At 43.3% G+C, this 26,785-nt stretch overlaps 1 protein-coding gene across 6 annotated transcripts in view; it reads left to right on the forward strand.

Annotated features, from left to right (window-relative positions):
• CTNND2 (catenin delta 2) overlaps positions 1-26,785 on the forward strand; it is a 913,533-nt gene that overhangs the window by 586,563 nt on the left and 300,185 nt on the right. For all 6 annotated transcript variants that reach the window (XM_056520133.1, XM_056520132.1, XM_056520127.1 and 3 more), the window contains one exon: positions 615-732. In XM_056520133.1, coding sequence (XP_056376108.1) covers positions 615-732 — 118 coding nt within the window. The remainder of the gene's footprint in view (positions 1-614; positions 733-26,785) is intronic.

Raw genomic sequence — 26,785 nt, forward strand, 5'->3', positions numbered from 1 at the left:
GGCAGTCTAGCAATGCACCAGATTTTTTGGTGCAAAAGTGACAAAAACATGGAAAATATGGTGTAAGTGATATAACCTGAAAACATACAAGCAAGCCTGTTGCCTTTATGAAAAATGCTTTCAATCAATTTGTTTCAATAGGAAGGAAAACAGCAAATCACAATGTTCCAATTATTAAAATTATATTATTAAAAATGCGATGAGATTTTCAAGTATCCCATTAACATAGTATAAGTGTGAGATCATTTTCCGCTGCAACAAAAAAAAAATTAGGTGAAAAGGTGAAAAATGTAGACATGTGGTATGTGGAAACGTAAGCCCATTTTAAGAAAGAAAACCTGGTTGAAGCATTATTGTCAAAAACTGTCTGATAGACTGATCTCTAGATATAGCTAGGGGATGTGCACAGTACAGGAGACTTACCAGCTCACTGCCTGATCCAACTCATTGTTGTAGACAGACTCCATTGTAACCAGCTATATTTAGAAATCAATCAAAGGTTAAAAGAATACAAATGTCCATGACAGTAATTCTTAACAACTCATTTTAACAATAAATGTTGTTTAGTCACATTTAGACACATTCTGTTATTTTTATGTCTTTATTTTATGCAGGAATGTGAGCTCTGCTGGAGAGGAAGCACGCAGAAGAATGAGAGAGTGTGATGGACTGACTGATGCTCTACTTTATGTAATACAGTCTGCACTTGGAAGCAGTGAAATAGATAGCAAGGTGTGTTTGATAGGTTCCTGTTTTGCATTTCTTGGTTTTTAGGGGAATTTTTTAAAATAATATATTTTTATGAAGGGTGGTATTCTGTATTTTCCATATAAATCTGGTTGCCCCCAAACCATTGCCAGAAGTGCTTTAAAGGCTTACTCCATAAAGAACTACTATTGATTTCAATGGGAGCTGTACTGAAACTTAAAAGGTATTGATTCTAAATACATTGGGGAGAACAAGTATTTTATACACTGCTGATTATGCAGGTTTTCCTACTTTCAAACTTGTAGAGGTCTGTAATTTTTATCATAGTACTCTTCAACTGTGAGAGATCGAATCTAAATTTAAAAAAATCCAGAAAATCACATTTATTATTTTTTTTTAAAATAACTCGCTGTCCCCTTTGCAAAAAAGCAGCCCCAAAGAATGATGTTTCCACTTCCATGCTTCACGGTTGGGATGGTGTTCTTAGGGTTGTATTCAACCTTCTTCTTCCTCCAAACACGCCAAGTGGAGTTTAGCCCAAAAAGCTCTATTTTTGTCTCATCAGACCACATGACCTTCTCCCATGTTGGTATTAAAACTCTTTCCTCAGCAGGAAACTCAGAAAATGTTCCCAGAGAGTTCTCAAAGAGTTTCTGTTTAATAACATGGAAGTACATTGTTTTTAAATTTGCCAAAAAAGGGAGGTTTAGTTATGACGTCAAAATCATCATGTTACATTTTAATTGGTCATTTGAACTTTATCTGTATATATTAGCATATTTAGTATTTTATTTCTTTCTTGGCCAAAGTTCTTGGCCCTCTCCCTCTCATACTGGAAAATTCTGGATCCTTGTCCTTTTATACAATCTTTATCTTCCTCAAATGTTTTGTCTTCTAACATCTCATCATGGCGTCATGCCAAGGTTTCCATCTTAGTCACGAGCAGATAGCAAGTTCAGGTACATTACATCAGTAACGTGGTGTATAGTTTAAGAGTAGGTAACAAATATCTTTTTTCAGCATTAGAAATGGCATATAAATATATAAGTAATATATATATATATATATATATATATATATATATATATATGGGCAGTCAGAATCACCTCATGTCCAATTGTCCACACTATTAAAATATAACATTTATGATCCTGCATGGTGAAGGACATAAATTTAAAAATAAATAAATAAATAAATAAAAAACAAGAAGTCCAGATTTGTGCTCACATCATATATCAGAAAAAAATTATAAAAAGTGATCAAAAAGTCCCATCTAAACAAAAAAGGTACTGATAAAAAAAATATAGGTCATAGTGCAAAAATGAGCCCTCATACCATTTCGGACAGAAAAATAAAAATTATTTTTATTGGCGTCAGAATTAGGCTTGGTCGACCACGTTTTTGCCTGCCGTCGGGAAACCGCATACGGCCGAAAACGCAGCCGACCGGAGGCTGCGGTTCACTCTCGGCTTAAAGACATGCATTAAATACGGTTCCCCTATACGGCTGAGTGCGGGCGCCGTGATTAAGCCCCGACCCCTCCTCCCAGCCGTATACGGGAACCGTAAGTACAAAACATGGTGTGAACCCAGCCTTAGAGTTAGTGCGAAATTACAGTAAATTGGCTCGTAGTCAGCCTCGTGGCTCGGCCATTGATTACTTTAGTCTGCATGAATTAGTTCAGCTTTCCAAGTGCTCTGGTTGCCTGGAAAATGTGGATACAGTCCTAGGAGACCTAAGACTGTCATCCCGGACATTTCCAGGCAACTAGAGCCAAGCTGCGAGGTTCACTGTAATCCAAATTACTGTAAGTTCGCTCAGCTCTAGTCATAATAGTGCAATTCTAAACAAATTACGTTATAGATAAGGAAAATAAAATAAAAACCTACACATATTAGATATCTTTGTAATTGCATTGACCTACATAAACATAAATGGAGGATGCCTGGCATCACATCTTTTGCCGCTGGAACCCTGCCTTCTATACATACTGTTAAGAATGCCAGGTGCTGCACAGAGATCCCAGCAGTAGGACCACCGTGATGTCTAGGGGCAGAGTACCCCTTTAACCCCTTAAGGACAGAGCCCATTTTCACCTTGAGGACCCGAGCAGTTTTTGCACACTGTTTTTGACCACTGTCACTTTAAAGGGGTACTCCGGTGGAAAACATATTTTTTTAAATCAGTTGGTGCCAGAAAGTTAAACAGATTTGTTAATTACTTCTGTTAAAAAATCTTTACCCTTACAGTACTTTTTAGCGGCTGTATGCTACAGAGGAAATTATTTTCTTTTTTAATTTATTTTTTGTCTTGTCCACAGTGTTCTCTGCTGACACCTGATGCCCCTTATCAGGAACTGTCCAAAGCAGGAGAAAATTACCATAACAAACCTATGCTGCTCTGGACAGTTCCTGTCACGGACAGAGGTGTCAGCAGAGAGAATTGTGGACAACACAAAAAAGAAAAGAATTTCCTTTTTACATTACAGCTGCTAAAATGTACTGGAAGGGTAAAGATTTTTTAATAGAAGTAATTTACAAATCTGTTTAACTTTCTGGCATCACTTAATTAAAAAAAATTTTTTTTTAAAGTTTCCCACCGGAGTACCGTATATACTCGAGTGCTGAAAAAGCCCCCCTCTGCTTATAATCGAGTGAACTCTCTGCATGTCAAATCCCTTCTCAGTGGTCTTCAACCTGCGGACATCCAGAAGTTGCAAAACTACAACTCCCAGCATGCTCGTACAGCCATCGGCTGTCCGGGCTTACTGGGAGTTGTCGTTTTGAAACCTCTGGAGGTCCGCAGGTTGAAGACCACTGCGGCCTTTGTCATCATCCAGATCCCCCCTTTTGTTTTCTACTCACCTCCCCTCGGTGGGAAGGAAGGGTGAGCTGGTCCGGGCCATCTATGCTGCAGGGACCGTCCGGTGGGGAGGGTTAGTCATTCTGGGCTGTCCATTTTCACCGGGCGTGCCTAAATGTTCATTTCCCATCCACATATGAGATATTTCCTTACTCGAGAGAAATTGGGTTACAAATTTTAGGAAGATTTTTCTCCTTTTAGCCCTTGTAAAAATTCAAAAACTGGGTCTACAAGAACATGCGAGTGTAAAAAATTAATATTTTTAATTTTCTCCTTCACTTTGCTGCCATTCCTGTGAAACACCTAAAGGGTTAACACACTTACTGAATGTCATTTTGAATACTTTGAGGGGGTGCAGTTTTTATAATGGGGTCATTTGTGGGGTATTTCTAATATGAAGGCCCCTCAAATCCACTTCAAAACTGAACTGGTCCCTGAAAAATTCTGATTTTGAAAATGTTGTGAAAAATTGGAAAATTGCTGCTATACTTTGAAGCCCTCTGATGTCTTCCAAAAGTAAAAACATGTCAACTTTATGATGCAAACATAAAGTAGACATATTGTATATGTGAATCAATATATAATTTATTTGGGATGTCCATTTTCCTTATAATAAAGACAATGTAGGAATACAGACCTCTAGATATAAATATAATGTTAAATAATTAGATTAAATAGCTAGTTGTACTAAAAACAAGATTATTAACGTAATGGTATATCAATAGATAAGTCCAAGCAGGGCCCTTGCTATGGACTGCATACAATTAAAACACTCTGTACGTGAATACATATAATTAATAAATGAATGAATGGATAGATATCAGCAGTTACAGCCACCCACAGTCCTGTGTAAATTCAACAAGGTATTGTTAATCCAATAGGTGTGGTTCAACAAGGTATAGTTATATCCAGTATCGTTATATATAGTTAGTAACAGATTTGCAGTTGTTTTGTAACAAATTTTGTAATAAGGTTTGGTGCTCTGCTCCACTCACCGCACTGCTGTGTGAAGATCTCTGGAAAGTGAAAGTGTCAGGGCAGACTTCGCTTCTGTGGACTGGCACGGCTAGGCGGCCTGCCTGGGATGGTATAGATGTCCGTATGAAGGTCTTACTGTGTCCGGAGTGGCACAAATCTGCGTCCGGCCATTAACCACGGTGGAAGGCTTGCAGCGGTCCGGCGGTGAGTGGGAGCGACGTCCTCGTGTATCAAGCGCTGGTAGGCGCACGTCTGGGCGGTGGGCCTCAAACTGGGGGGTTCCAGCAGTTGAGAATGGTAGATGTAGGTTCTAGGATGTAGTTCTTCTGTTGGGTGGTCTGTGTTGCTGGGTCATATACCAATGCTAGATGCATTTCGGGGTGTCCCCTTCCTCAGTAGCAGTACAATGATATAGTGGTTACCCCATGTGGGTATTGGTCTTATATAGTCCATAAAATGGTGAGGTTAATTAGTGTTTCAGATAAATTGTGGACCGGATTTTTCACCTGGAGAGACTCAAACTGCAGACCAGATTGACATTAGTGACTTGAATACAACTAGCTAGTTGATCTAACATAGTATAATAGATAAATATATATTGTTTAGTAGTATGGATATGGATATATATAAATAGGATATAATAAGTTAATAATAATGATCATTTGAGGTAGTGTACGGGTGTATGGAGTATAAATAACGGAATCAGTGAATGGGAAATGCATTATAATAAAATGGCATAAATGAATATAAATAAAATAAAATGTGCGGAATCTATTTATATAAATTAGAATATCAGATGGTTACTATGACATAAAATGTATAAAACGAATGATGTATATATATAAAAAAATATTTAAAAACTAAAAAAATAATAATTAAAAAATAAAAACTTTTTAAAACATTTTTTTCCCTTCTTTATTTATTTTATGAATTCACGTACAGAGTGTTTTAATTGTATGCAGCTTATAGCAAGGGCCCTGCTTGGACTTATCTATTGATATACCATTACGTTAATAAACTTGTTTTTAGTACAACTAGCTATTTAATCTAATTATTTAACATTGTATTTATATCTAGAGGTCTGTATTCCTACATTGTCTTTATTGTATTTGTTTTGGCACGAAGGGTACGTGCAACACAGCACCTCGATATATATATATATATATATATATATATATATATATATATATATATATATATAACCTATTTATAAATTTTATATAGTGTGAGCCCCCCTAATTCCTGCTTTTTACATTTTCCTTATAAGCAGTTTCAAAGTAAAAAAATGCAACATTTTCAAATTTTTTATCAAATTATGGAATTTTTCACCAAGAAATGATGCAAGTATCGACAAAATTTTACCAGTAACATAAAGTAGAATATGTCACGAAAAAACATTCTTGGAATAAGAATGACAAGTAAAAGCATCCCAGAGTTATTAATGCTTTAAGTGACAGTGGTCAGATTTGCAAAAAAGGCCTGCGTCCTTAAGGCGAAAATGAGCTGCGTCCTTAAGGGGTTAAAATTACAAGATCTGGAAAACAGATCAAGGCAATGCAATTAGATTTATAGGCTTTCCTGAAGACTCTGAAATTAAGAATGCTATTGTTTTGATATAGATTTTATCAGTGCTCTTGTAGCTATCTTACTCCTGGCCAAATCCGTATACAGAATTTATATACCGAAGTATACCAAAGTAAATCAAACAGAGCCATGTCGGTTTCAATGCTTCTCTGCCTTTATTCAGTCCTTCACTTGGTTATATTACCTCTGTAATTAGCATAAGTCCCCCCCCCCCCCTACTTTGCCTTTCCTGGGCTTGTTTGATCAAAAGGCTTCACACGATGGGAGGGGTGAGATGGGTGGTCAGCAGATTCCTCTACACGATGGTGGGGGCGAGGAGGGAGAGAGCAGATTGGGAGGAGTGGACAAGTAACAGAGAAGTATGGAGTCTTCATCCTAAATGGGCATTTTACATATACACACATATACATCTATCACAGGCCCCCCTAAAATGACCATTTTTCCTTTCCCTAATTTCCATCATCCAAACTCATCTGCCCCAATGTGTTTTCTTGAACGCTTCACTCTACTTTAGACGACCCATGGCTTTTCCATGGACCCCCTTAGCCTCAGACTTTACACATATGGAGTCAGATGCTGTCCCTATGGGTCACTGGTGTTATAGATGGCATTGAAGCTCTGTAATGTGGTATAGGCTTCATCTGTAATCTCAAAGTCCACATTTGTCATCACTGGCATGGCATTCTCGACGGTCATCTCACACTTCTTTATTAGGCAAGCCAAAACACAACACACAACAAAGCAAGATTATTAGAATTATTAGTATGGTTATTTTACCGGTCCTGTATTGGCTGGGATATATGTGCAACAAGTCTCCCCAGCATTTTACATACCCCCCCTTCTTCCTCTTACACCATACATCATATCTAATGCTGTAACATTTTGGAATGCTATAGCGGATGTGACTCTTAGTTGTTCGGCCTGACCTCTAAGATCATTTACAAAGAAATGTATTAATCTTTATTGGTTATAATAGGTATAATTAATTTTACTCATGGAAATCTGGGATATCATTGACTCAACTCCGGCTTTTTACTTGACCTATAGCTCTAAACTCATCTGGGACCCCCCTTGGGACTCCTATAACATCAATATACACAAAGGGATCAAAACTCCCAGCAGAGTCTGCACGTTTATTTCTAAAGTGTGGTTTCAATTCCTTTGTATGTTCGGTAATGGAAGTGTGTATGGGCAGGTGTGTTGACTAATGTGCATTCCCCAGTTTAATTCCCTTCAAATTTGACTCTAAGCTTCATATCCCCAAGTATCCCATACTTTACCATAGTTACCATTTACTCATCCCTCTAGCTAGGTCTATCCTTTCTATAATGCTACACCAATTATTCTTTTTCTTTATAACATTATCATCCCCTGATATACTTATTTCACCACGCTATTTGTACATGTTCACCTACTGATTCTCCTCATACAACGTCACCTCCTAACAATCCATTGTGATTATCTTTCCCTTTGGAACAACCATGGTTATGTACAGACATAGATTTAACAGTTATCAGAGATACATCTATACGGGATCATCATATGTAATCGTCTCTTTCCTCACTTATTTCCTGCATAGGTTTTGAAGAAATGGGTGACAATTACAGAATCTGAACTAGGTACAATTTTACAAAAGGTTCTCAATTGTATACTTTACTGTATCTATAAATAGGGATCAGTACAACCAGACAAGGAGATACTAATATTGACCTACCCCAGGCAGTTAGATGAAGTCTACTCATATTCTCTGAAACAAGTAAGATGATTATGGAGTGTGTTGGGCAGGTACCTTTAATTGTTTTAACTAGGTCATAACAGATGTAAATAATGAAGTCTGTACTAACCTTCTTTTTGCATTGTTGAATTCTGAGGCCACCCAATGTACGGACATAACTACACACATAGCTCCCCTTTGCTTAGTGTTTGGGGTCATATATGTTACCATGGGGTACAAGACTGCTGGCACATAAATTTTCTTACCAACTCTCTCCGGATGCCGTCTTTGCCCTGTACCACGTATTTCTTCTTCCATTGGTCTTTCTCAGCATGCATAGCTGGTTCCTGCAAGAGACCTAACCAGAAAATTCCACATTGCCCATCCACCTGTACACTTGGTACCATCATTGTGGGGGAACAGGAGCGCTGCAGCCTTGCAGCCTCCTTCACCATATAGTCCCCTTGGCTTCTGGGGCTGTTCTTGTGGCTCTGATTGTCAGCACCAGCAGGGTTAACAGGTGCTGACAAGGTGTTGTTGCTAGGTTGCCGGGTTACGCCCTGCTGTCTGAGTGGCTAGCTATTTATTTACCACATGTGCATCTCCCTATATTACCAGGCATCAGACACTGGTAAGATGCCTGTGAAACTGGTCATTACCTGAGTAGCTAGCATTTCCTTATTCCCTTGTATACCCAGGAACTTGACTTCTGGCTTCCTATCTGACTTCTCTTTTGTATAGCGATTCGACACCTCTTCCCACTCCTGGCTAGACTCGGTTTGACTGACATTGACTTAATGTGTGTATGTTTAGTTTGTCTTTGTTAGTTGCTTGTTTCCCTGTTGCTCCTGACAACTGACAGGATTGCATTTTATTGTGTTGACATTTGACTCCCCTCACTTATTTAGGAAGGTATTGCCGACCAGTTGCCGGCCTATCATTTAGGATAGGCGGACAAGTAGGCGCGGGTGAGCTTAGCAAGCACTCCTTACCTGCCCATACGTGACACTGATCTTTACAATGGCCACTTTCTCTGGCCGCTCTCGGACTTTGAACATTTGAATTACAAACTACATATTGGTTCGCTCAAGGATTCAAGAACACTTTAGGCCCATACTTGTGGGCGGTAATTAACCCCTTAAGGACGCAGGACGTACTCAAACGACCCCTTTTCCGGGTCCTTAAGGACTCAGGACGTTTGAGTACGTCCTGACAAATCCCGGCCCCCCGCCGCTAGCTGGAGGGGAGCCTGTGCCCGATTCCTGCTGAAATCGTTCAGCAGGCATCGGGCCATATCGCCCAGGGGGGGTCATTATGCCCCCCCATGTCGGCGATGGCCGCAGATCGCTGGACAATTCAGTCCAGCGATCTGCGGCAGATTCCAGGTCAATCGGGTCTCCGGTGACCCGGAATTACAGTCTCCGACGGCCCCGAACAGCCAGAGTCTGCAGGGGTGAGGTGGCACTGGTGCCACCTCACGATCGCCCTGATTCGTCGGCCGGTTTCCCGGCCGACCAATCAGGGCGCCTGCTGCGGGTGTCACTCCCGCAACCCGCTCCGCCCCTCTTCCGGAGGACGTGAGCGGGTGCGGGACGTGCACCCCGGGTGCTGGGGACCCCGATCCCCGGCGTCAATGTTGGGATCGGGGCCCCAGGAGCAGTGGCGGCGGCGATGACGAGGGACTGATGTGATGCGGCTGGATCGTTGGAGGTGAGTTACAGCCTCCTGCTGTTGCTTAGCAACAGCTCCCAGCATGCAAAAAGGGCATGCTGGGAGCTGTAGTTATGCAACAGCAGGAGGCAGACCACCACAACTCCCAGCATGCCCTTATGGGCATGCTGGGACTTATACTTTTGCAACAGCTGGAGGCACATTTTTTCAATGGAAAAGTGTACCTTCAGCTGTTGTGTAACTACAACTCCCAGCTTGCACAAACAGCTAAAGTGCTGGGAGTTGTAGTAGTGCATCTGCTGGTTGCATAACTACAACTCCCAGCATGCCTGTTGGGTGTCGGTGACTGCTGGGAGTTGTAGTTTTGCAACAGCTGAAGGCACACTGAGTTATGTAGCAAATCAGTGTGTCTCCAGCTGTTGCATAACTACAATCCCCAGCATCCCCAGCCAAAGTAGTATGCCTCCAGCTGTTGCATAACTACAAGACCCAACATGCCCTTCCGCTGTCCGTACATGCTGGGGGGTGTAGCTTTTGCAACAGCTGAAGGCACACTGGTTGCAAAACACTGAGTTTGTTATCAAACTCGGTGTTTCACAACCAGTGTGCCTCCAGCTGTTGCAAAACTACAACTCCCAGCATGCACTGATAGACTGTACATGCTGGGAGTTGTAGTTTTGCAACAGCTGGATGTTTCTCCCCCCCAATGTGAATGTACAGGGTACACTCACATGGGCGGAGGATTACAGTAAGTATCCGGCTGCAAGTTTGAGGTGCGGCAAATTTTCTGCCGCAGCTCAAACTGCCAGCGAGAAACTACTGTGAACCCCCGCCCGTGCGACTGTACCCTAAAAACACTACACTACACTAACACAAAATAAAATAAAAAGTACAAAACACTACATATACACATACCTCTACACAGCCCCCCTCCCCAATAAAAATGAAAAACGTCTGGTACGCCACTGTTTCCAAAACGGAGCCTCCAGCGGTTGCAAAACTACAACTCCCACATGCACTGATAGACCGTACATGCTGGGAGTTGAAGTTTTGCAACAGCTGGATGTCCCCCCCCCCCCCCCCCCACCAATGTGAACGTACAGGGTACACTCACATGGGCGGAGGATTACAGTAAGTATTTGGCTGCAAGTTTGAGCTGCGGCAAATTTTCTGCCGCAGCTCAAACTGCCAGCGAGAAACTACTGTGAACCCCCGCCCGTGCGACTGTACCCTAAAAACACTACACTACACTAACACACAATAAAATAAAAAGTAAAAAACACTACATATACACATACCCCTACACAGCCCCCCTCCCCTCACCAATAAAAATGAAAAATGTCTGGTACGCCACTGTTTCCAAAACGGAGCCTCCAGCTGTTGCAAAACAACTATTCCCAGTATTGCCAGATAGCCACTGACTGTCTAGGCATGCTGGGAGTTTTACAACAGCTGGAGGCACCCTGTTTGGGAATCACTGGCGTAGAATACCCCTATGTCCACCCCTATGCAAGTCCCTAATTTAGGCCTCAAATGCGCATGGTGCTCTCACTTTGGAGCCCTGTCGTATTTCAAGGCAACAGTTTGGGGCCACATATGGGGTATCGCCGTACTCGGGAGAAATTGTGTTACAAATTTTGGGGGGTATTTTCTGCTTTTACCCTTTTTAAAAATGTAACATTTTTGGGAAAGGAGGCATTTTTGGTAAATTTTTTTTTTTTTTTTACATATGCAAAAGTCGTGAAACACCTGTGGGGTATTAAGGTTCACTTAACCCCTTGTTACGTTCCCCGAGGGGTCTAGTTTCCAAAATGGTATGCCATGTGTTTTTTTTTTTTTTTGCTGTTCTGGCACCATAGGGGCTTCCTAAATGCGGCATGCCCCCAGAGCAAAATTTGCTTTCAAAAAGCCAAATGTGACTCCTTCTCTTCTGAGACCTGTGGTGCGCCAGCAGAGCATTTTTCACCCCCATATGGGGTGTTTTCTGAATCGGGAGAAATTGGGCTTCAAATTTTGTTTTTGTTTTTTCTGCTATTACCCTTTTTAAAAATGTAAAACTTTTGGGAAACCAAGCATTTTAGGGAAATTTTTTTTTTTTTTTTTTACATATGCAAAAGTCGTGAATCACCTGTGGGGTATTAAGGTTTACTTTACCCCTTGTTATGTTCCCGAGGGGTCTAGTTTCCAAAATGGTATGCCATGTGTTTTTTTTTTGCTGTTCTGGCACCATAGGGGCTTCCCTAATGTGACATGCCCCCAAAAACCATTTGTCACTCCTTCCCTTCTGAGCCGTCTACTGCGCCCGTCGAACAATTAACATAGACATATGAGGTATGTCCTTACTCGAGAAAAATTGGGTTTCAAATACAAGTAAAAGTTTTCTCCTTTTTACCCCTTGCAAAAATTCAAAAATTGGGTCTACAAAAACATGCAAGTGTAAAAAATGAAGATTGTGAATTTTCTTCTTCACTTTGCTGCTATTCCTGTGAAACACATAAAGGGTTAAAACGCTGACTGAATGTCATTTTGAATACTTTGGGGGTGCAGTTTTTATAATGGGGTCTTTTATGGGGTATTTCTAATATGAAGACCCTTCAAATCCACTTCAAACCTGAACTGGTCCCTGAAAAAAAGCGAGTTTCAAAATTTTGTGAAAAATTGAAAAATTGCTTCTGAACTTTGAAGCCCTCTGATGTCTTCCAAAAGTAAAAACACGTCAATTTTATGATGCAAACATAAATTAGACATATTGTATATGTGAATAAAAAAAAATTATTTGGAATATCCATTTTCCTTACAAGCAGAGAGCTTCAAAGTTGGAAAAATGCAAAATGTTCAAATTTTTCATCAAATTTTGGGATTTTTCACCAAGAAAGGATGCAAGTTACCACAAAATTTTACCACTATGTTAAAGTAGAATATGTTACGAAAAAACTATCTCGGAATCAGAATGATAACTAAAAGCATTCCAGAGTTATTAATGTTTAAAGTGACAGTGGTCAGAATTGCAAAAAATGGCTGAGTCCTTAAGGTGAAAAAGGGCTCAGTCCTTAAGGGGTTAAAGGGGTATTCCAGGCCAAAACTTTTTTTATATAGATCAACTGGCTCCGAAAAGTTAAACAGGTTTGTAAATGACTTCTATTAAAAAATCTTAATCCTTCCAATAGTTATTAGCTTCTGAAGTTGAGTTGTTGTTTTCTGTCTAACTGCTCAATGATGACTCACGTTCCGGAAGCTTTGCAGTTCCTATGGGGATATTTTCCCATCATGCACAGCTCCCGGGACGTGACATCATCATTGAGCAGTTAGACAGAAAACTTCAGAAGCTAATAACTATTGGAAGGATTAAGATTTTTTTATAGAAGTAATTTACAAATCTGTTTAACTTTCCGGAGCCAGTTGATATATATATAAAAAAGTTTTTGCCTGGAATACCCCTTTAACCCCTTAAGGACGCAGGACGTAAATGTACGTCCTGGTGCGGTGGTACTTAACGCACCAGGACGTAAATTTACGTCCTGTGCATAACTGCGGGCATCGGAGCGATGCCCGTGTCATGCGCGGCTGATCCCGGCTGCTGATCGCAGCCAGGGACCCGCCGGCAATGGCCGATGCCCGCGATCTCGCGGGCGTCCGCCATTAACCCCTCAGGTGCCAGGATCAATACAGATCCCGGCATCTGCGGCAGTGCGCGATTTAAATGAACGATCAGATCGATCATTCAGAACGCCGCACGGAGGTCCCCTCACCTTCCTCCTTCCGGCTCCTGGCGTCTTCTGCTCTGGTCTGAGATCGAGCAGACCAGAACAGAAGATAGCCGATAACACTGATCTGTTCTATATCCTATACATAGAACAGATCAGTATTAGCAATCATGGTATTGAATCATGGTATTCAAGTGTAAAAAAAAAAAAAAAAAAAAGTAAAAGTAAAAAATCCCCTCCCCCAATAAAAAAGTAAAACGTCTGTTTTTTCCTATTTTACCCCCCAAAAGCGTAAAAAATAAATTTTATAGACATATTTGGTATCACCGCGTGCGTAAATGTCCGATCTATTAAAATAAAATGTTAATGATCCCGTACGGTGAACGGCGTGAACGTAAAAAAAAAAAGTACAAAATTGCTACTTTTTTTATACATTTTATAAAAAAAATTATAAAAATGTATTAAAAGTTTTTTATATGCAAATGTGGTATCAAAAAAAAGTACAGATCATGGCGCAAAAAATAAGCCCTCATACCGCCGCTTATACGGAAAAAAAAAAAAGTTAGAGGTCATCAAAATAAAGGGATTATAAACGTACTAATTTGGTTAAAAAGTTTGTGATTTTTTTTAAGCACAACAATAATTTAAAAGTATGTAATAATGGGTATTATTTTAATCGTATTGACCCTCAGAATAAAGAACACACATCATTTTTACCGTAAATTGTACGGCGTGAAAACGAAACCTTCCAAAATTAGCAAAATTGCGTTTTTCTTTTTAATTTCCCCACAAAAATTGTGTTTTTTGGTTGCACCATACATTACATGATATAATGAGTTATGTCATTACAAAAGACAACTGATCGCGCAAAAAACAAGCCCTCATACTAGTCTGTGGATGAAAATATAAAAGAGTTATGAGTTATGATTTTTAGAAGGCGAGGAGGAAAAAATGAAAACGTAAAAATTAAATTGTCTGAGTCCTTAAGGCCAAAATGGGGTTAAATTGTACTTGTATTCATTGTGTCATACCTTTTAGATATCTTACATATCTCAGTGAATACCTTCAACTCTACTTCTCTGAACCACCAGCTCAGATCGAGCTGGTTTATTGCAGTAGAATTTCATTCTGTGTGTGGTCACCATATATCCTGTCTTATGTATTACACCTTTACATTACTTGGAACAAGCTTTTATTTATAACTCAGCATCAACCATGGATTCTCTGATATCCTATCATGGCTCTTTAATTTTTTTACCCTATAACTTTAAGACAATCAGCATCTTCGTATTACACTAAATATCATTATAAAGTTATCCACTGAGAATTGATGTTATTCAACTAAATGCAATGTGGAATGTATAGGTATATCACATTGTGTATGCAGGTACTATAAACATATTCAAATTTAAACAGTAAAAATGAAGTTACCTCAATTTAATGTGACTGTGTTTCAGTAGACCAAGGCTGTTCTGTCAATCTTCCTACAAGCCCCGACTTTCTCCTCCCACTCCTCTGTCACTGGTCACCACCCCTTTGAGTCTGGCTTTTTTTCCTCCCTTCAGTATAGTCATTCCTCAACAACTTTTGAGCGTCCAGTGTCTCACTGGATTTCTGCGTTACTTTACAACAAGAGACATACAAGACACATGTAACAAGTAACAATACAGACATACAACACATGGGGCCCACATTCTCACCAAAAACAAAATCTAAAAGAATAAAAATATACAGAGCTCTTTCAAAAATTGGGAAAAATAACCTTCAATGTTAACATTGTTTATAATAAATTAACCGTTAGCTGATTTTAAATGCTTAAGGTAATATTCATGAATTAAATAGTGATCACTTTTTAATTTACGTTTTATTTTATTCTCCCTGGCCACATTTCTCTCGTTACTTCTATTATATAATAAGACAATTAATTGCATTTCCTTATAAATTCAATTTTTTTCATCTATCTTGCACTCCTGCAAAAACAAACTTATTAAGAAATTAATAAAATATCATCAAATAGGTTCATTATGACATAAACATGTACATACACAGCTTCACCAGAAACCATTCACTGGTCATACTCCATGTATTCCTAATTCATCATACTTTCTTCACTAGACCAGGTGTGCTAAAATGGCTGCCGGGGAGTGGAGGTGGGAACTAATTGGGTGAGATAAAATGGCTGCTCTGGGAGGAGCTCTTCTGGGGTTGGTAACATGGCTGCCCCCCATACGGAGTAAGCATGTGGCAGAGACTAGCAGCCTCATGGCTATCTCCAGAAAGAGAGAGAGAGAGAGCATGGGAGGAAGAAAGGTAAAATCTTAACAATGTCTGGGGTTGTGATTTTAGGGTGTCATTACATAAGGGATTCTTAGATCCATAATAATAGCATTATACAGACAGTTCTATTTTCACCCCCCCCCCCCCCCCTCAATCAATCTCCATTTTCCATTCATGGCATCCCCCCACCCTAATACAAAGGCTCTCTTCATTGAATATATGATAATTCTCACTATCCTATATAATATTTATCATACTTTCAGCCAACAACTTCTGCCTATCTATATCCATTCAGGTGACTACAATATAACTAAGTCAAATCACAATTGTTCTCAAGAATCCCACTGTTGTATATAACTGTATATTACCCTGCTATATATAAACCTTATCCTATCAAACTCAATATATTTCAAACTTGCAACTGCCTTGATATCTATAATTCATTAATTTCATTCTGAACTCACCACATGTTTTCTATCAAAACTTCATTTTTCCCCCCTATACAACTCTGGGCAGTTCCCTTCCCCCACTTCCTGTCAGCAATTCTATCAGTGAGGTCAGGTTACATCTGCAAACTCCATTGCCCCCTCTGTCTCATAGCCCACAAGCCCCCACCCCCCTTCCCTGGTGGGCCTCCAGCTGTTGCCAACTAAAACCCCTCTTAACCCCTGTACTTTAAGGAGATATCATTAAAACACTAATATTTTAGATCTAGTATTAGAAGGGAAGTTTTTTCCCCCCCCTCTTCATCTGAATTAGCTAATTTAACAATAATCCATAGACACATTAAAAACGAAACATAACACTTATACAATCAGTTATAATGGGACAAGGTCCAGAGGATATGTTATTTTTGGGGAGTCCCTGGAAATATGTCATTTTAAGACACACTGTCCTAGATGACAGTCTACCCCAAAAAGTCAATTCCCCCAAGGGACATAAGCCCGTTTAATCGGCGTCCTGCGCCAAAACTCCACTGATACCCTCTCTTCGGATCATCAGATCACCCCAAACAACTCAATCCTCCAAGGCGACCAAGGAAAGAGTCCCGAGAATCTGTAACTTTTGGGAGTCCCTGGAAATCCCCCAAGAGACATCATACCCCAAACAATGCAATTCCCCCAGGCCGACTCAATCAACTCCTCTCCCAAACAGGATCCTGCTTATTCACTCATTCACTCTTCATACACACTCGGGCAGTAGATAGCTACTTTTATGACAGGTACATGGGTAATTGGCTCTGGGCAAGAATTTTACCTGTCTGTCTCTGGTAGGTCACGAGCAAGTCGACTAAAGCAGCAAGATAAAACAAAGGGGAGACATGGGTACTTTTGGCTAGGTATTAGAATGTCCTACCTTACGCCTGGAGTTTATCAAATTCCGTCTGTGTCTGCCTTTGTTCAATCCGTCTGATCTGGGTATTGCGACTTACACATGAGGCCTAAACCCAGGCCCCACATTGGGCGCCAACTGATATAGATTTTATCAGTGCTCTTGTAGCTATCTTACTCCTGGCCAAATCCGTGTACAGAATTTATATTCCGAAGTATACCAAAGTAAATCAAACAGAGCTGTTACGCCGAGCACTCCGGGTCCCCGCTCCTCCCCGGAGCGCTCGCAGCGTTCTCTTATTCACAGTGCCCCGGTCAGACCTGGTGACCGGGTGCGCTGCGATATTGCTCCCAGCCGGGATGTGATTCGCGATGCGGGACGCGCCCGCTCGCCATGCGCATCTCGGCTCCCGTACCTGACCCGTTCCCCGTCTGTGTTGTCCCTGTGGCGCAGTGGCCCTTTAAATCGCAGAGACCCGGCACGCGCGCGCCCTAAGGAGCGGGGCCGCGCGCGCTGGGTCTCTGCGATTTAAAGGGCCACTGCGCCACTGATTGGCGCAGCAGGCCTATACCTCACTTCCCCTGCACTCCCTCGCCGGATCTTGTTGCCATTGTGCCAGTGAAAGCGTTTCCTTGTGTGTTCCTAGCCTGTGTTCCAGACCTCCTGCCGTTGCCCCTGACTACGATCCTTGCTGCCTGCCCTGACCTTCTGCTACGTCCGACCTTGCTCTTGTCTACTCCCTTGTACCGCGCTTATCTCAGCAGTCAGAGAGGTTGAGCCGTTGCCGGTGGATACGACCTGGTTGCTACCGCCACTGCAAGACCATCCCGCTTTGCGGCGGGCTCTGGTGAATACCAGTAGCAACTTAGAACCGGTCCACGCCAATCCCTCTCTGGCACAGAGGATCCACCTCCAGCCAGCCGAACCGTGACAGTAGATCCGGCCATGGATCCCGCTGAGGTCCCGCTGCCAGTTGTCGCCGACCTCACCACAGTTGTCGCCCAGCAGTCGCAACAGATAGCGCAACAAGGCCACCAGCTGTCTCAACTGACCGTGATGCTACAGCAGCTACTACAACAGCTTCAGCAATCATCTCCTCCGCAGCGAGTGGCCGCATCCAGCCTCCGATTATCTTTGCCGGATAAATTTGATGGGGACTCTAAGTTTTGCCGTGGTTTTCTTTCGCAATGTTCCCTGCATTTGGAGATGATGTCGGACCAGTTTCCAACTGAAAGGTCAAAGGTGGCTTTCGTAGTCAGCGTTCTGTCTGGGAAAGCCCTGTCGTGGGCCACACCGCTCTGGGACCGCAATGATCCTGTCACTGCCTCTGTACACTCCTTCTTCACGGAGATTCGAAGTGTCTTTGAGGAACCTGCCCGAGCCTCTTCTGCCGAGACTTCTCTGCTGAACCTGGTCCAGGGTAATTCTTCTGTTGGCGAGTATGCCATCCAATTCCGTACTCTCGCCTCCAAATTGTCCTGGAATAACGAGGCCCTCTGCGCGACCTTTAAAAAAGGCCTATCCAGTAACATTAAAGATGTGCTGGCCGCACGAGAAATTCCTACTAACCTGCATGAACTTATTCATCTTGCCACCCGCATTGACATGCGTTTTTCCGAAAGGCGTCAGGAGCTCCGCCAGGATATGGACTTTGTTCGCACGAGGCGGTTTCTCTCCCCGGCTCCTCTGGTCCTCTGCAATCCGTTCCTGTGCCTTCCGCCGTGGAGGCTATGCAAGTTGACCGGTCTCGCTTGACACCTCAAGAGAGGACACGACGCCGCATGGAGAACCTTTGTCTGTACTGTGCCGGTACCGAACATTTCTTGAAGGATTGTCCTATCCGTCCTCCTCGCCAGGAAAGACGCACGCTGACTCCGCACAAAGGTGAGACAGCTCTTGATGTGAACTCTGCTTCTCCACGTCTTACTGTGCCTGTGCGGATGTCTTCTTCTACCTTCTCCTTCTCTGCTATGGCCTTCTTGGATTCCGGATCTGCAGGAAATTTTATTTTGGCCTCTCTCATCAACAGGTTCAACATCCCGGTGACCAGTCTCGCCAGACCCCTCTACATCAACTCTGTTAATAATGAAAGATTGGACTGTACCGTGCGTTACCGCACGGAACCTCTCTTAGTGTGCATCGAACCCCATCACGAAAAAATTGAATTTTTTGGTCCTCTCTAACTGCACTTCAGAAATTCTTCTTGGATTACCGTGGCTTCAACGCCATTCCCCAACCCTTGATTGGACCACAGGGGAAATCAAGAACTGGGGTACTTCTTGCCACAAGGACTGTCTTAAACCGGCTCCATGTACTCACAGTCAAGAACCTGTGGTTCCCCCGGTATCTGGTCTTCCCAGGGCCTATCTGGATTATGCTGATGTTTTTTGCAAAAAACAAGCAGAGACTTTGCCTCCTCACAGGCCTTATGACTGTCCTATTGACCTCCTCCCGGGTACTACTCCACCCCGGGGCAGAATCTATCCTCTGTCTGCTCCGGAAACTCAAGCCATGTCGGAGTACATCCAGGAGAACTTAAAAAAGGGGTTTATCCGCAAGTCCTCCTCTCCTGCCAGAGCTGGATTTTTTTTTGTTTCCAAAAAAGACGGCTCCCTACGCCCTTGCATTGATTACCACGGACTTAATAAAATCACTGTAAAAAAACGCTACCCCCTACCTCTTATTTCGGAACTCTTTGACCGCCTACGAGGCGCCCACATCTTTACCAAGCTGGACTTAAGAGGTGCTTATAATCTCATCCGCATCAGGGAGGGGGACGAATGGAAGACTGCATTTAACACCAGAGATGGACACTTTGGGGGATATTTATCAAAGTTGTCTATGTCCTGCATCAATATAGACCAAACTACAGAGGGTTAGTCTGGTCTATTGTGCACCTAATTTATCAAATGGCGCACGGCTCTTGATAAATTCTGTGCACAGACTGCATGATCTATGCTTTAGTCTATATTTAAACCTGCTCCAACATGGTCTGACATTTCGGTGTACTTTCAGCCTATGCGACTTGTCGCTGAAAAGTCGCTTTTGATAAATTCAGCACCAATGCATTTTTCAATGCATTTCAGTCTAAAATAGACTTGCATGCATCATGTTCTAAAAATCCTCTAGAGCAAAAGTCGCAGAAAAGTCGCACAGATTTAGACTGCGACTTTCTGTGCGACAAATTTAGGCAAGAAAAACCAGTCTAAATCCTTTGATAAATCTCCCCCACTGAATATCTGGTTATGCCCTTTGGCCTTTGCAACGCCCCTGCCGTCTTCCAAGACTTTGTAAATGAAATTTTTCATGATCTTCTATATACCTGTGTTGTGGTTTACCTGGATGATATTCAGATTTTTTCTGCTAACCTAGAAGAACACCGCCAGCATGTCCGCATGGTTCTTCAGAGACTTCGGGACAATCAATTATATGCCAAAATGGAAAAATGTCTCTTTGAATGTCAGTCTATTCCTTTCCTAGGATACTTAGTCTCTGGCCAGGGACTACAAATGGACCCAGATAAACTATCTGCCGTATTGGATTGGCCACGCCCCTCCGGACTCCGTGCTATCCAACGTTTTTTGGGGTTCGCCAATTATTACAGACAATTTATTCCACACTTTTCCACTATTGTGGCTCCTATCGTGGCTCTAACCAAGAAAAACGCCAATCCTAAGTCCTGGTCTCCTTAAGCGGAAGACGCATTTAAACATCTCAAGTCTGCCTTTTCTTCTGCTCCCGTACTCTCCAGACCTGACCCATCTAAACCCTTCTTATTGGAGGTAGACGCCTCCTCGGTGGGAGCTGGAGCAGTTCTTCTACAAAAAAATTCTTCCGGGCATGCGGTTACTTGTGGGTTTTTTTCTTGGACCTTCTCTCCGGCGGAGAAAAACTACTCCATTGGTGATCGAGAATTACTGGCCATAAAATTGTCGCTTGAGGAATGGAGGCACCTGCTGGAGGGATCCAAATATCCAGTTATTATATACACTGACCACAAGAATCTCTCTTATCTCCAGTCTGCCCAACGGCTGAACCCTCGCCAGGCTAGGTGGTCGTTGTTCTTTGCTCGTTTTAACTTTGAAATTAATTTTCGCCCTGCTGACAAGAACATTAGGGCTGATGCCCTCTCTCGTTCTTCAGATGCCTCTGAAGTGGAAGCCTCCCCGCAACACATCATTCCTCCTGACTGTCTGATCTCCACTTCTCCAGCTTCCATCAGACAAACTCCTCCAGGGAAGACCTTCGTTTCTCCACGCCAGCGCCTCGGGATTCTCAAGTGGGGACACTCCTCCCACCTCGCAGGCCATGCTGGCATCAAAAAATCCATCCAACTCATCTCTCGATTTTATTGGTGGCCTACTCTGGAGACTGATGTTGTTGATTTCGTGCGGGCTTGTACTGTCTGTGCCCGGGATAAGACCCCTCGCCAGAAGCCTGCTGGTCTCCTTCATCCTCTGCCTGTTCCTGAACAACCTTGGTCACAGATTGGTATGGACTTTATTACTGACTTGCCTTTATCACATGGCAACACAGTTGTTTGGGTGGTCGTTGATCGATTCTCCAAGATGGCACATTTTATCCCTCTTCCAGGCCTTCCTTCGGCACCTCAGTTGGCGAAGCAATTTTTTATACACATTTTTCGCCTTCACGGGTTGCCCACCCATATTGTCTCGGATAGAGGCGTTCAATTTGTGTCTAAATTCTGGAGGGCCCTCTGTAAGCAGCTCAAGATCAAATTAAACTTCTCTTTTTCTTATCATCCCCAATCCAATGGGCAAGTAGAAAGAATTAATCAGGTCCTGGGTGACTATTTGCAACATTTTGTTTCCTCCCGCCAGGATGACTGGGCAGATCTTCTACCATGGGCCGAATTCTCGTACAATTTCAGAGTCTCCGAATCCTCTGCTAAATCCCCATTCTTCGTGGTGTACGGCCGTCACCCTCTTCCTCCCCTCCCCACTCCCATGCCCTCTGGTTTGCCCGCTGTTGATGAAGTGACTCGAGACCTTTCCACCATATGGAAAGAAACCCAAAATTCTCTTTTACAGGCTTCATCCCGGATGAAAAAATTTGCTGATAAGAAAAGAAGAATTCCCCCCCATTTTTGCTCCCGGAGACAAGGTATGGCTCTCCGCTAAGTATGTCCGCTTTCGTGTCCCCAGTTATAAACTGGGACCACGTTATCTTGGTCCTTTCAAAATCAAGTGCCAGATCAACCCTGTCTCTTACAAACTCCTTCTTCCTCCTTCTCTCCGTATTCCCAATGCCTTCCATGTCTCTCTCCTTAAACCACTCATTCTTAACCGCTTCTCTCCCAAAGTTGTTTCTCCCACTCCAGTTTCCGGGTCATCTGACGTCTTTTCGATGAAGGAGATTCTAGCATCCAAGACAGTCAGAGGAGTCACTGGGAGAATTGCGGCCCAGAGGAGAGATCTTGAGAACCTGAGGACAACATCCTGGACAAAAGTCTTATCCTCAGGTTCTCAGGCTCCAAGAAGAGGGGGAGACCCAAGGGGGGGGGGTACTGTTACGCCGAGCGCTCCGGGTCCCCGCTCCTCCCCGGAGCGCTCGCAGCGTTCTCTTATTCACAGCGCCCCGGTCAGACCTGCTGACCGGGTGCGCTGCGATATTGCTCCCAGCCGGGATGCGTTTCGCGATGCGGGACGCGCCCGCTCGCGATGCGCATCTCGGCTCCCATACCTGACCCGTTCCCCGTCTGTGTTGTCCCGGCGCTCGCGGCCCCGCTCCTTAGGGCGCGCGCGCCGGGTCTCTGCGATTTAAAGGGCCACTGCGCCACTGATTGGCGCAGCAGGCCTAATCAGTATCCTCACCTGTGCACTCCCTACTTATACCTCACTTCCCCTGCACTCCCTCGCCGGATCTTGTTGCCATTGTGCCAGTGAAAGTGTTTCCTTGTGTGTTCCTAGCCTGTGTTCCAGACCTCCTGCCGTTGCCCCTGACTACGATCCTTGCTGCCTGCCCTGACCTTCTGCTACGTCCGACCTTGCTCTTGTCTACTCCCTTGTACCGCGCTTATCTCAGCAGTCAGAGAGGTTGAGCCGTTGCCGGTGGATACGACCTGGTTGCTACCGCCGCTGCAAAACCATCCCGCTTTGCGGCGGGCTCTGGTGAATACCAGTAGCAACTTAGAACCGGTCCACCGACACGGTCCAAGCCAATCCCTCTCTGGCACAGAGCCAGCCGAACCGTGACAAGAGCCATGTCGGTTTCAAATGCTTCTCTGCCTTTATTCAGTCCTTCACTTGGTTATATTACCTCTGTAATTAGCATAAGTTCCCACCCCCCTACTATGCCTTTCCTGGGCTTCTTTGTTCAAAAGGCTTCACACGATGGGAGGGGTGAGACCGGAAGGAGCAGATGGGTGGTCAGCAGATTCCTCTACACGATGGTGGGGGCGAGGAGGGAGAGAGCAGATGGGGAGGAGTGGACAAGTAACAGAGAAGTATGGAGTCTTCATCCTAAATGGGCATTTTACATATACAGTATATAAAATTTATATATACACACATATACATCTATCACAGTTTTTCTAGAAGGATGGATTAAAGAGTCCATTGGCCAGCAGTATCTATCCCTTTTATTTTCTATTGATAGTGATAATTGTGTCCCAGTAATGATATCACCTCCAGAGAATCTTTCAAGAACCATCTTTGCAAAGATATTGTGTGCCAAAGACAGAGATGCTATTCTACATCAGACAAGAGAACAGGAATTACTGCTATAATGGTGTTAAAATATATCTGTTCGCAGATTTTTAGCATGAGACACAAAAACATAGGGCCTCCATTAAACTGTTCAGGACGATGGGTCCTGAACGGCCCCTGCTTCCTGGGATTTAAGGACCGAGGGCATACCTGTACGCCCTTGGCATTTCCGTTCACCGCCGGTAACCAGGCGGTGAACAGAACGTGATGTCTGCTGAAATTGTGCAGCAGGCATCCCGTGCCAATGCCTGGGGGGAGGTCCTGAGCCCCCTCCATGTCAGTGATCGCCGCAAATCACCGGTCAATACAGACCAGCGATTTGCGGCCATTCCGGGTCAGTCGGGTCTCCAGTGACATGGAAATAGAATGATTGGTGCCGACCAATCACTATCCTGCCGAGCGGCGAACAGGGCAGGCGGGCGTCCCTTACCTCTCCAGAGCATGGTGGGGGTCCCTTGAGGCAGGAGCGGAGGCAATGGCGACAGCATCGGAGGTGGAAGGATATGATGGGAGTTGTAGTCATGCAAAAGCTGGAGGCACAACTACAACTCCCAGCATGCCCTTTGGCTGTCAGTGCATGCTGAGAGTTGTAGTTTGGCAACAGCAGAAGGCACACTGGTTGTGAAAAACTTGAAAAAACTTGAAAAAATTCAGATTTTGAAATTATCCTGAAAAATTGGAAAATTCTTGCTATACTTTTAAGCCCTCTGTCTCCAAAAAATAAAAACAAATGATACAAACATAAAGTAGACATATTGTTTATGTGAATCAATATATAATCTATATGGCATATCAATTTTCCTTACAAGCAGAGTTTCAAAGTTAGAAAAATGCTAAACTTTCAAATTTTTCATGAAATTTTTTTTTGCATGAAAATTTTACACTAACATAAAGTAGAATATGTCACGACAGTCTGGGAATAAAATTAATTAATTTGTCAGATTTGAAAAAATAATGCTCTGGTCCTTAAAGGGGTACTCCGCCCCTAGACATCTTATCGCCTATCCATAGGATAGGGGATAAGATGTCTGATTGCAGGAGTCCTGCCGCTGGGGGCACCCACTTGTCATTAGCAGCACGGAGCTAAGACCGCTCTGTGTCTGATGACTCACGTTACAGGGGCCGGAGTATCGTGACATCACGACCTTGCCCCCTCGTGACATCACACCCCACCCACTCAATGCAAGCCTATAGGAGGGGGCATGGCTCTCCCAAAGATCTATATGGAGGGGCATAGCAGGGAGCCGGGGCTCTAAACAGGAGATCGCGGGGGCCCCAGCGCTTGGGCCCCCCGCGATCTAAAACTTATCCCTATCCTTAGAATAGGGGGATAGGGGATACATTTTTTAACATGATACTTGTCCTTTAATTTCTCATACATTATTTCTAACCAAAATAAATATGGGGAGTGGTGGGAAGTGAAGAGGCAATTCAATGTGAATTTTTTAAAAGAATTTATATAGATCAGAGCAAAGTGTAAGTGACAGAGAGAGAGAGGACCGATCTTCTGATTCCGGTACTATCAAACTGAGCAATAATAAGGAACACCTGGTAAATTTACAGGAAATGGATTTGGTTTTAAGATCATTCTCCACAAATTCCTCTCCAGGATTTGACAGCTTCTTATTTGAAATTCTACTCTCATGCCAAAATTATAAGAAATTATAAATAAATCCTGCCAGGAAGGGAGACTACCTAAGTATTGATTCTTAAAAAAAATCAAAGATCCAGGTGAATTGTATAGGACCATCTCCCTTTTGAACACAGATGTTAAGATTTTTGCAAAGGTTCTGGCACTTTGTTTAAACCCGTATATGTCTAGTGATCTAGGGATCAAGCTAGATTAATGACTAAAAGAAGTATGTTTGACAACATACATAGTGTCTTTGTGGTGGGCAGAGATGGCTCTACCATTAGGCAAGTAAGGCGGCTGCCTAAGGCCTCACACTGGCAAGGGCCTCACGGCCGCCGATCCCCTGCCCACCCCCATGGAAAGGAAATATGAGTGGCAATGCTTACAATGTACGCATTGCCACTCTGCTCCTATACTTTACCACCACTGCAGCTGCTTTCCTCCTGGTCATGTTTCTATTGTGGCGCAGGGCACAGCTTTCAAATGCAGGCCGCATGCAATGAGATGACGTCACTGCGCACAGCCTGCATTAGAAGCCCTGTGTCGCAATAGACACAAGACCGGGAGATGAAGCGGCGGCAGCTACAGATCTCATACCAAGTGCTGCGCCAAAAAGTGCAATACAGGCACTGGACTGCAGGGGAGAGGGCCCAAACAGCAGGACAGAAAGAAGAGATGGCAGGCATGTAAAAGGAAGCAGAATAACAGTGGAGAAAGGGGGAGGTTTTGGGTCTGGCTGCAGGGACCCCGCACGACCTCCCATGGCACCCAGGCTCTCCCAAGAAATGGAGAGTGTTGACCCCCACACAAAGCAGAAACTGACATGCCCCCTCCATGTATCTCTATGGGACAGCTGGAGATACAGCACTTGTGTATCTCCGGCTCTCCCATAGAGATACATGGAGGAGGTGTGTCCACTGCCGCTTTGTGTGGGGGTCAACACGGCTCCTTTCATGGTCCTGGTGTGGAGGTATTACCTTTTTTCTGTACCCCAAACCTTGGAAAAATCCCACTACATGCATCACCACTCACTTACAATTAGGGGTGCAGGGCACAATACTTTGCCATGCCCCAGGTGCTGCCAACCCGCACTAGGTTGCGACATCTTGTCAGTGAGGGCCTCGTGTTTGAGTTTCATCTAAGGCCTCCTGACGTCTAGAGCCGCCTCTGGCGGTGGGTCAGAAGGGATTTGCCTTTCTTATGTCAGGTGCTTAACCCCTTAAGGACCGGGGTTTTTTCCGTTTTTGCATTTTCGTTTTTTGCTCCTTGACTTTAAAAAAATCATAACTCTTTCAATTTTGCACCTAAAAATCCATATGATTGCTTATTTTTTGCACCACCAATTCTACTTTGTAATTACGTCAGTCATTTTGCCCAAAAATCGACGGTGGAACGGAAAAAAAAATTGTGTGACAAAATTGAAAAAAAACTGCCGTTTTGTAACTTTTGGGGGCTTCCGTTTCTACGTAGTACATTTTTCGGTAAAAATGACACCTTATCTTTATTCTGTAGGTCCATATGATTAAAATGATACCCTACTTATATAGGTTTGATTTTGTTGTACTTCTGGAAAAAATCATAACTACATGCAGGA

This window comes from Hyla sarda, chromosome 5 (assembly GCF_029499605.1).
Source record: "Hyla sarda isolate aHylSar1 chromosome 5, aHylSar1.hap1, whole genome shotgun sequence".
Lineage (NCBI taxonomy): Eukaryota > Metazoa > Chordata > Amphibia > Anura > Hylidae > Hyla > Hyla sarda.